General features: G+C 41.6%; 1 protein-coding gene across 1 annotated transcript in view; it reads right to left on the reverse strand.

The window, feature by feature from the left end:
* Window positions 1-12309, reverse strand: part of LOC139168364 (neurotrypsin-like) — a 57292-nt gene continuing 44983 nt past the window's right edge. The window contains exons 14-16 of the mRNA XM_070753939.1: window positions 10863-10985; window positions 6784-7064; window positions 1-311 (exon numbers count right to left, since the gene is read on the reverse strand). Coding sequence (XP_070610040.1) covers window positions 1-311; window positions 6784-7064; window positions 10863-10985 — 715 coding nt within the window. The remainder of the gene's footprint in view (window positions 312-6783; window positions 7065-10862; window positions 10986-12309) is intronic.

Raw genomic sequence — 12309 nt, forward strand, 5'->3', positions numbered from 1 at the left:
TCATATTATTTTGGTCACTTTCTTGATCCAAGGCACAAATTTGCTGACCTTTGTATAAACACCAGGGGATTCCTTTTGCCCACACCCATATCCCCAGGAAGTAATCCCTAGAATTACCCATTGTGTATTTGGTCTTTGACACACCAATGGTCCTCCACTGTCCCCTTGGCAGCTGTCTACCCGATTGTCTTCAGAAAGGTTTCCAGCGCAGAGCATCCGATTAGTAAATTTATTTCCATAACGAGATTTGCAAACATTTCTTGGGAGAAGAGGAACAGTTCCCTGGAGTAACATCCTCGAGTATGACCTTCCTGGAAGAATAATTAATATTCATGTAATTCAATAAAGGGAACAACAGAATAGATCGAAAAAATCCATTGTGAGTTTAGAGTGATAACTTTATGGGGTATGGCTTTTAATGGGTTGTTCATAATACTTCTTTTTAAAACAAAGTTCATTTGTTCACCTCACCACCCCAAGGTTTGATTACTGCAATTCTCTCTACATGGGGCTACCTTTGAAAAGTGTTCGGAAACTTCAGATCGTGCAGAATGCGGCCGCGAGAGCCATCGTGGGGCTTCCCAGATTCGCCCACGCTTTTACAACACTCCGTGGCCTGCACTGGTTGTTGATCAGTTTCCGGTCACAATTCAAAGTGTTGGTTATGACCTTTAAAGCCCTACATGGCATTGGACCAGAGTACCTCGGGAACCGCCTGCTACCGCACGAATCCCAGCAACTGATAAGGTCCCACAGAATTGGCCTTCTCCGGGTCCCGTCGACTAAACCATGTCGTTTGGCAGGCCCCAGGGGAAGAGGCTTCTCTGTGGCGGCCCCGGCCCTCTGGAATCAATTCCCCCTGGAGATTAGAACTGCCCCCACCCTCCTTGTCTTTCATAAATTACTCAAGACCCACCTATATCGCCAGGCATGGGGGAACTGAGACACCTCCCCCAGGTTTTTATATTTTATGTTTGGTATGTATGTGTAGTTTGGTTTTAAATGATGGGGTTTTTATATGTTTTTTCCCTTTTAATATTAGATTTGTTCCACTGTAACATTGTTTTTATTATTGTTTTTATTATTGTCGGAGAGGGGCGGCATATAAATCTAATAAATAATAATAATAATAATAATATTATTATTATTATTATTATTATTTGGTTGTGAGCTATCTTGGATGCCTGCTTTTCTAAACAATAAATTCTGATTTACAACTCCATCATTATCCTTTTATCCTCCACCCAAACAATTATCCCACAAACCTATAAAATAACATCACGAATCATTGATAAAAGGATGAACAAATTCAAAACGACAAAACTTAAAGTCTAACTCAAGTTTAGAAACTTAAAACTTTCATCTGTATTGATAGTAAAGATCTTAAAAGCTGAAGAGTAATCGGGTCAACGGATAAGCTGACACTATTTACGACATCTGGAAGTTCCTTGGAAAGAAGGTTTAATGGTGGACAGGAGCACATGGCATGAGCTCCTCAAAAGTGCATCACATGCTTCCAGATGTAGGGTGAAAAAGAAAAAAAGAGAGATGCTGAGACTCCTTTGTTTTATGCCCTTCTTTGGGTCCCGCCCCGGATGTTTCGCTCCTGTGCAAGAAACGCACTATGATTGGCTGCCAGACTCCCATGGGGCCATGCAGGAGCAACTGCATGTTGAATGTTGCAGGCCAAAGCCCACTGCAACAACATAGCCAAGAAGGCTTCAAGAGTTGTAAACCTAATCCTACGTAGCTTCTGCTCTGGCAATCTCACACTACTTACCAGAGCTTACAAAACTTTTGCCAGACCCATCCTTGAATACAGCTCATCTGTTTGGAACCCATATCGCATCTCAGACATTAACACCCTTGAAAATGTCCAAAGATACTTCACCAGAAGAGCCCTTCACTCCTCCACTCGAAATAGAATACCCTATGAGACTAGACTTTCAATCCTGGGCCTACAAAATTTAGAACTAAGACGCCTTAAACAAGATCTAAGTATTGCCCACAAGATCATAAGCTGCAATGTTCTGCCTGTCGGCGACTACTTCAGCTTCAACCACAACAACACAAGAGCACACAACAGATTTAAACTTAATATTAACCGCTCCAAACATGACTGTAAAAAATATGACTTCAGTAACCGAGTTGTCAAAGCGTGGAACTCATTACCGGATTCCCTAGTGTCATCCCCAAACTCCCAACACTTTACCCTTAGATTATCTACAGTTGACCTATCCAGATTCCTAAGAGGTCAGTAAGGGGCGAGTACAAGTGCACTAGAGTGCCTTCCGCCCCCTGTCCTATTGCTCTCCTATATCTCCTATACCTTTCTTCTATTCCTATATCTCTTCTTCTATTCTTTCATTGATACGTTCTATTACTTTATCTTCTTTTCTATTCTTTCTTAGATATATTTTACTATGAGTATCTCCTCTATAACCTTCATCATGTATTTTATTATGTATATATAGATATATATACCCACTAAAACCCTCATTGTGTATTGGACAAAATAAATAAATAAATAAATAAATAAATAAAACTCTGTAGGATGCCTAGGATATTTCATTTTTCCAGGAGAGGGGCAGGTGCTAACTTTCAGTGGTAATCTGAGAATTTTTACATGTTTAATACAATAACATGTCTTATTTTCCGTACTTACTGTGATTTTATTATGATTTTAGTTTAATTAATATTTTATCTCGGATATTACATTGCCTACATTGTATAAATATATGCACATATACACGTACACACACAATATAACTTATACTTATAAAATAATAATAAATTGGAAAACGTGTCTGTCAATATGTGTATCTCTATGTGTAAAAATGACCTCTCTAATAAGTAGCAGTTACTACTGTATTTAATCTTTACAAGTGGGCTGATAAGATTCTTTATAAGCAATGCTTAAATCAAAACAAAAAAGAGAAGATGAAAAGAAGAGAGAAAGAAATAGCTTCCTAATAGAAATTAATCTTTGGTCATCCCCTATGGTGGTTAATGTTGACAATAACACTTAAGTACAATCAGCTTGTGGTTTGCGGTTCCAGGACAGAGGAGTAAACAAAGAGATCAAAAATAAAAACAAAGCAAGGGAAATCCTTCCTTTTGTTTCACACAGTCATTCACAAAATATAATCTTGCAACTCATAGGAGGATTTGCTGTCTTCAAATAGATTGTCCTTCTTTTGTTCCCATTCCCTCTTTCCTTTACTTTAGTAATTACTGCTTAAGGGAAAGTTACAGAAAGCACCTAAATATGAAGAGGGATGACATAAAAGGAATCTTCCAATATTTTAGGGGCTGTCACCGAGAAGGCGCCTGGAATGCACTACCTGACTCTGTGGTTTCTTTTCCTAGTAAGGGAATTTCTGAGTACAGTAGCTCTTTTGTTTATTATTATTATTATTATTATTATTATTATTATTATTATTATTATTATTTATTGGATTTATATGCTGCCCCTCTCCGAAGACTCGGGGCGGCTAGCAGCAATCATAAAACAGTGTACAATAATAATCCAATACTAAAAAACGAATTAAAAACCCCTTAATATAAAAAACCAAACATACATACAAACATACCATGCATAAAATTGTAAAGGCCTACGGTGAAAAGGAATCTTAATTCCCCCATGCCTAGCGGCAGAGGTGGGTTTTAAGTAGCTTACGAAAGGCAAGGAGGGTGGGGGCAATTCTAATCTCGGGGGGGAGTTGGTTCCAGAGGGCCGGGGCTGCCACAGAGAAGGCTCTTCTCCTGGGTCCCGCCAAGCAGCATTGTTTAGTTGATGGGACCCGGAGAAGATCCACTCTGTGGAACCTAACTGGTCGCTGGGATTCGTGTCACAGAAGTCGGTTCCTGAGATAATCTGGTCTGGTGCCATGAAGGGCTTTATAGGTCATAACCAACACTTTGAATTGTGACCGGAAACTGATCGGCAACCAATGCAGACTGTGTTGGTGTGACATGGGCATATTTAGGGAAGCCCATGACTGCTCTCGCAGCTGCATTCTGCACGATCTGAAGTTTCCGAACACTTTTCAAAGGTCGCCCCATGTAGAGAGCATTACAGTAGTCGAGCCTCGAGGTGATGAGGGCATGAGTGACTGTGAGCAGTGACTCCTGGTCCAGGTAGGGCCGCAACTGGCGCACCAGGCGAACCTGGGCAAACGTCCCCCTCGCCACAGCTGAAAGATGTTTCTCTAATGTGAGCTGTGGATCGAGGAGGACACCCAAGTTGCGAACCCTCTCTCAGGGGGTCAATAATTCTCCCCTCAGGATAATGGATGGACAGATGGAATTGTCCTTGGGAGGCAAGACCCACAGCCACTCTGTCTTGTCTGTGGGATTTATTTGTTTTTATTTGTTTGAACCATCCATTTCCCTCACAAGGTTTCCTATTTACATTCTTTTTAGAAACTATTGGGTGTAAAATATATTCATTCATCTATCATCTATCATAAAAATCAGAACTACAAGATATATCATCTCATATTTCACACTCATCCTTTCTACTAATGAAGCCTTCAGCAGGTTCACAGGCTTACGCAGCGACAGTTATTAACAAGGAAACCTTCTTTAGTTTTGAAATGTTTTATACATACATTAGCTAACTTGGCTACATTTCTCTCCATTTTAATTTTGAGTTAATTTGACAAAAAGTCATTGTTGTTGCTTTCCCTTTATTATTTATTAGGTACTTGAAACTCTCCTTCCGTATGGGGTGCTAAATGCCCTCAAAGGTTTTCGGAAGTTGCAAATAGATTTTAGACTGTCTCCTGTCTACTCATCCCATACCTGTAAGGGGCAGGCATAAGCGCCCCAGCGTGCCTTGTCCTACTGTCCTCATTTATCTGCATTTACTTTATATTTATGTTTATACCAATAGCGTCTATCTTGTACAGTGGTACCTCTACTTACAAACTTAATTCGTTCAGTGACCAGGTTCTTAAGTAGAAAAGTTTGTAAGAAGAAGCAATTTTTCCTATAGGAATCAATGTAAAAGCAAATAAAGCATGCGATTGGGGAAACCACGGGGAGGGTGGAGGCCCTGTTTCCTCCCAGGAGATTCCTAGAGAGGCCCCTTGGAGGTTTCTTCCCACCTTTTCTGGCCCTGTTTCCTCCCAGGAGATTCCTAGAGAGGCCCCTTGGAGGTTTCTTCCACCTTTTCCGGCCCTGTTTCCTCCCAGGAGATTCCTAGAGAGGCCACACAGAGGCTTCTCCCCGCTTTTTCCGGCCCTGTTTCCTTCCAGGAGATTCCTAGTGAGGCCCCACAGAGGCTTCTCCCTGCCCTATCCGGCCCTGTTTCCTCCCAGGAGATTCCTAGAGAGGCCCCTTGGAGGTTTCTTCCCACCTTTTCCAGCCCTGTTTCCTCCCAGGAGATTCCTAGAGAGGCCCCACAGAGGCTTCTCTCCACTTTTTCAGGCCCTGTTTCCTCCCAGGAGATTCCTAGTGAGGCCCCACGGAGGCTTCTCCCCACCCTTTCCGGCCCTGTTTCCTGTCAGGAGATTCCTAGAGAGGCCCCACGGAGGCTTCTCCTTGCCTTTTCCAGTTACACTTTTGGAGGCTCGGGTTTGTAAGTGGGAAATGGTTCTTGAGAAGAGGCAAAAAAAATCTTGAACACCCGGTTTTTACCTAGAAAAGTTTGTAAGTAGAGGCGTTCTTAGGTAGAGGTACCACTGTATATGTGTTAACAAATAAATAAATTAAAAAAATTAAAAAAAATTCCGGTCACAATTCAAAGTGTTGGTTATGACCTATAAAGCCCTTCATGGCATCGGACCAGAATATCTCCAGGACCGCCTTCTGCCGCACGAATCCCAGCGACCGGTTAGGTCTCACAGAGTTGGCCTTCTCCAGGTCCCGTCGAGTAAACAATGTCATTTGGCGGGACCCAGGGGAAGAGCCTTCTCTGTGGCGACCCCGACCCTCTGGAACCAGCTCCCCCCCCCCAGAAATTAGAACTGCCCCACCCTCCTTGCCTTTTGTAAACTTCTTAAAACCCACCTCTGCCATCAGGCATGGGGGAACTGAGACATCTCCCCCAGGCCTAAACAGTTTATATATGGTATGTTTGTGTGTATGTTTGCTTTTAATAATGGGTTTTTTAGTGTTTTTTAAATTATTAGATTTGTTTTTACATTGTCTTTATTATTGCTGTGAGCCGCCCCGAGTCTACGGAGAGGGGCGGCATACAAATCTAATAAATAAATAGATAGATAGATAGATAGATAGATAGATGGATGGATGGATGGATGGATGGATGGATGGATGGATGGATGGATGGATGGATGGATGGATGGATAGATAGATAGATAGATAGATAGATGATAGATAGATAGATAGATAGATAGATAGATAGATAGATGATAGATAGATATATGATAGATAGATAGATAGATAGATGATAGATAGATAGATGATAGATAGATAGATAGATAGATAGATATATGATAGATAGATAGATAGATAGATGATAGATAGATAGAAAGATAGATAGATGATAGATAGATGATAGATAGATAGATAGATAGATAGATGATAGATAGATAGATAGATAGATGATAGATAGATAGATAGATAGATAGATAGATAGATAGATAGATAGATAGATAGATGATAGAAAGATAGATAGGCAGGCAGGCAGGCAGGCAGGCAGGCAGGCAGACAGACAGACAGACAGACAGACAGACAGACAGACAGACAGACAAGACTAACTTCTCCATTTATTCTTTGATGTCCCATGTAGACGTTAGGAGGTGGCCCATCACTCACCTGTATCTCCCCAGCCTGATATGACGCAAGACTTTCGGTCCACTGCAGCTTTCTGCTTCCCAGCAGGGAGGCAGACTGGAAAGACATGGTGGCTGAAGGAGAGACAGTTGTCCTCTCTGCCCCACATCCTAACCAGGGCAATGTCGTTATCATTACTGCTCGGCCGATAATTTCTATGAAGCAGGATCTTCTCCACCGGCAACTCTCTCTCCGACTCATCTCTCACACTGGTATGGTGATCACCCACCCGGAGAAGGTAGCGGCGAACATCTACCCCAAATCTGCCCGCAAAAGAGTCACAAGCCAGTTAGTTCTCAATGAAGATGTTTCACTTTTCTTTCTTTCATGTTTAATCGGAACGGCAGAAAAAAGCAATTGCTGCCAACCTGCCTTCCGTTGAGGACCTGTATACTGCACGAGTCAAAAAGAGGGCGGGGAAAATATTTACTGACCCTTCGCATCCTGGACACAAATTGTTTCAACTCCTACCCTCAAAATGTCACTACAGAGCACTGCACACCTGTTGTGATTCCGTCTGAGGCCCCTCAGGGAACGGCTGATCCTCTGCCGGCTTCCTGCTCAGAGGGGGAGGATGAGGAACAGGAGGTTCAGGCAGACGGGGAGGAGGAATCTCAGGCTGAGGGAGAGGGAGGACAGCCAGAGTCCCCCGAGAGGGAGCTCTCCCCAGCAAGCAGCCTGGATTCCTTAGATGAAAATGCACAAGCAATAATCGATCTCCGGCAGAGAAGAGCAACACAACGAAGGGGACAATTAGCCAGGTACTTTCAGCACTAAAGAGGCAACAGCTGGGTTTGGGTGTGGTGCTCTCTGGAAAGGCTGAAAAGGCAGACCCACCCTTCCTGGCTTGTGGAGTATTATCTTTGGGAGTCCTGGGACCTGGCTGTGATCTTTGGCGTCTTGGAATTCTGGTTTGTGACTTTGAATACTGAAACCTTGGGGGGAAAAGGTGTGGGTCTTATTCTCTACAGTGGTGGGTGTGCCAGCAAGAAGTCTGCTGTATTGTCTGGCCATCAGGACTCTGCTGTGAAGTCTCATAGCCTGCCTGTTGGGAAGAACAGGTTTTTCTCTGTGTTTATTTTTCACACTATAAAGTGCTTTTGCTTTTACCAGCGTGTCTGGCTGCTTTTTCCAGTTGGTGTTGAAGTCTGGGGGCACCCAGACAGAACAACACCAAGACAACTAGACACAAGAACAGTTTTTTCCCGAACGCCATCACTCTGCTAAACAAATAATTCCCTCAACACTGTCAAACTTTTTACTAAATCTGCACCTCTATTTCTACTAGTTTTTTCTCATCATTCCTATCACCCTTTTCCTCCCACTTAGCACTGTATGACTGTAACTTGTTGCTTGTATCCTTAAGATTTTATTAATATTGATCGTTTCTTCATTGCTTATTTGACCCCTATGACTTATCATTAAGTGTTGTACCACATGATTCTTGACAAATCTATATTTTCTTTTATGTACGCTGAGAGCATATGCACCAAAGACAAATTCCTTGTGTGTCCAATCACACTTCACCAATAAAGAATTCTATTCTATTCTATCACACGACCAATAAAGAATTCTATTCTATTCTCTAGAAAGGATTTTTCTTAAGGAGCGTTGAGTCAATTAAAAACATCTCCTCTGCCATCCTATGCACATGAAATATAATCCTATATTACATTACTCTTTTTAGGCAGATATTTAGGTGAAGTAAATCCCTTCTTCAAAAATATAACTATTATTATTATTATTATGTCAGTACAAGACAGCAAACAAGATCACTATGCTGGATTTCGTATTTCATCACCAGTCGGGCGCTTCCCAAGCACCTAGGACTGCGTGATGTAGCGGCGAATTATGTGTGCGGATCCCAGTAAAGCGGCCTTTTGCAATTGACAGATGGAGATTTTGTCAATTCCGATGGTTTTCAAATGTCCGCTGAGATCCTTTGGCACTGCACCCAGCGTGCCAAGTACCACTGGGACCACTTTCACTGGCTTATGCCAGAGTCGTTGCAGCTCGACTTTTAGATCTTCGTATTTCACTAATTTCTCTAGCTGCTTCTCCTCAATTCTGCTGTCTCCTGGGATTGCGATGTCGATGATCCATGCTTTCTTTTTCTCCACGATCAGGATGTCTGGTGTGTTATGCTTCAGGATTCAGTCAGTCTGAAGTCGGATGTTGTTGTTGTTATTATTATTATTATTATTATTATTATTATTATTATTATTATTATTATTATTTTAATTAGATTTGTATGCCGCCCCTCTCCGTAGACTAAGACACTCATACATAAACTCAACCTTAAGTCCTTGAGCAGCTGGTGTGCTAATAACCATAGCAGGCTCTGTTATGAACATGCTCTATTATGACTTAGCATGATGCGGGTACCCAGCCAATATTGGCACACTAGCATACCCAGCTGATGGCAGCATAATTGTCTCTTGCGAAAGTAGCTGGCCTTCAGTTCATGTTGGCAATGAGTAAGGTAAGCAGTGCTGTCTTTTAAAAAAAATAACATTGTGTGTAAAACATATTTTTGCTCAATTTGAAAATGAAGGGAGACTAGTATAGATCTATTTCGACCTTGTTCTGGCCTCATCAGCTAGCCCTACCCTCACTGGGATTTGATCCTGGAGCCTAAGGCAGAGAATTAACCTCTAGGCCACAGGATCTCATCCTTTCAGCTATGTTCCAGGGAAGTGTTATATGTTTTTTTTCTGTCAAATCTCAGAGAGGGTATGGCTAGCTGATGAAGCAAAAGAAATCGCCAAAATCTCATGTATGTATGTGTGCATCCTCTCGCAAGATTTTGTTTCCTGCGCAGAAGCAAAATCTCGCTGGGGAGCACGCACGTACGTGCTGGTGACACGGAGGTACACGTGCAGCGTTCCAGAGTGGCGGTAAGCAACTCCCGCCTACTTCTGTCCTTGCAAGGTGGGTAAAATGGGGACACAAGTTGTTTGGGGCAAGAGGCTGACTCTGTATAACTGCTTAGAGAGGGTTAATCCATTCTCCATCAATACGAATAGAAGAATAGAATAGAATAGAATAGAATAGAATTTTATTGGTCATGTGTGATTGGACACACAAGGAATTTGTCTTGGTGCATATGCTCTCAGCGTACATAAAAGAAAAAGATACATTTGTCAAGAATCATGTGGTACAACACTTAATGATTGTCATATGCTTCATTAATTGGGTCACTACCAATGTGTAACACAGTGCGCAAATATAATGCTTCTTCTAAAAAAAGGTATTAAATATTGACACAAAAAGTTCACTGGCATCAGTTATAAACGACACATAAAAAAGAAGGATATAGTATGAGATGACCTTCAAGAATTTACAGTGGTACCTTTACTTACGAACTTAATTCGTTCCGTGACCAGGTTCTTAAGTAGAAAAGTTTGTAAGAAGAAGCAATTTTTCCCATAGGAATCAATGTAAAAACAAATAATGTGTGCAATTGGGGAAACCACAGGGAGGGTGGAGGCCCTGTTTCCTCCCAGGAGTTTCCTAGAGAGGCCCCATGGAGGCTTCTCTCCACCTTTTCTGGCCCTGTTTCCTCCCAGGAGGTTCCTAGAGAGGCTCCACAAAGGCTTTTCCCCGCCTTTTCTGGCCCTGTTTCCTTCTAGGAGGTACCTAGAGACGCCCCACGGAGGCTTCTCCCTGCCTTTTCCGGTTACAGTTTCAGAGGATCAGGTTTGTAAGTGGAAAATGGTTCTTGACACGAGGCAAAAAAATCTTTAACACCCAGTTTTTATCTAGAAAAGTTTATAGGTAGAGGCGTTCTTAGGTAGAGGTACCACTGTAGTTATGGTATTTATCATTATGTAAATATTATCCAAAGAAATGACCCAACAGGATGGTCAGAAAGTGTCTAATGTTTTAATTTTGTTTGTGTAAATAAAACAAACCTTTATTAATAATAATAAAAGGAATTGTTATCCATTTATCCTCAAGTTGAGTTTAGGCAGACCTGAAGAAGTTTGTCATGACATGTTCACAAAACACGATGTAATTTTTTTCTGACGAACAATGTGTGAGTGCTGGATCTACCTTACCTTTTGAAGCAATGTGCTGCTGTCAGCACCCAACAACTGCTGATAAGTGTTGCACCACACAGCAAACGAGCATCTTTGTGTATCCCCTTCAAGCGCAAGGAGACTTGCCAGGGCCAGCCTCCCCTGGAAGAGAAAATGTTAAGATATTCATGAACTGGGAGAGCCAATGGTAACAAGGCCAACCAATGAATAGGCATTGCAGCTAAGTCAGCCAATGAGAGGTAAACACTTCTGAATCTGTGCAGAGAATCAAAACTGGAAATTTAAGCTTAAGGCTGGGCATGGCTCGGCACACTCTCTTCTGTACACTCTGTGCTTGTCTGCTCTGCTGACTCTCCTGCTTGTGTTTACTTGCAACTACATTGAAGAAGAACGTAGCTAATGGTATTGTAAATTCATCTGTTACTACATTTATAAAGAAGTTAATGAATAGCTGAATGTAATCATGGAGGACAGAAGGAAAAGGGGGGACATGATCGAAACATTTAAATATATTAAAGGGTTAAATAAGGTCCAGGAGGGAAGTGTTTTTAATAGGAAAGTGAACACAAGAACAAGGGGACACAATCTGAAGTTAGTTGGGGGAAAGATCAAAAGCAACATGAGAAAATATTATTTTACTGAAAGAGTAGTAGATCCTTGGAACAAACTTCCAGCAGACATGGTAGATAAATCCACAGTAACTGAATTTAAACATGCCTGGGATAAACATATATCCATCCTAAGATAAAATACAGCAAATAGTATAAGGGCAGACTACATGGACCATGAGGTCTTTTTCTGCCGTCAATCTTCTATGTTACTATGTTTCCTTTCTTTATTTTCTTAATCTTTTCCTATTTTTTTCTCTTTCTGTCTCTCTGTCCCTCTCTCTCTCGTTTCTCTTTCTTTTTCTTTGCCCTGTTTCTCCCTTATTTTACGCCCTCCTCCTTTTTCTTTCTTCTAATTATATGCTTGTAATCGTTTATTGCTCTTTTTGAATTGTATTGTTTTTCTATTTGTGAATAAAAATTTTAAAAAGAGAGAATAATAATAATAATAATAATAATAATAATAATAATAATAATAATTTATTAGATTTGTATGCCGCTCCTCTCCGAAGACTCGGGGCGGCTCACAACACAATAAAAACAGTATTATACAGGCACAAATCTAATATTAAAAAAACCCCTAAAAACCCTATCATAATTAAAAACCAAACAGCACATACATACCAAACATAAATTATAATAAGCCTGGGGGAGAGGTGTCTCAAATCCCCCATGCCTGGCGGTATAGGTGGGTCTTAAGTAGTTTACGGAAGACAAGGAGGGTGGGAGCAATTCTAATCTCCGGGGGGAGTTGATTCCAGAGGGCCGGGGCTGCCACAGAGAAGGCTCTTCCCCTGGGGCCCGCCAGACGACATTGTTTAGTCGACGAGACCCGGAGAAGGCCAACTCTGTGGGAC

This window comes from Erythrolamprus reginae, chromosome 5 (genome assembly GCF_031021105.1).
Source record: "Erythrolamprus reginae isolate rEryReg1 chromosome 5, rEryReg1.hap1, whole genome shotgun sequence".
NCBI classification, from domain to species: Eukaryota; Metazoa; Chordata; class Lepidosauria; order Squamata; family Dipsadidae; genus Erythrolamprus; species Erythrolamprus reginae.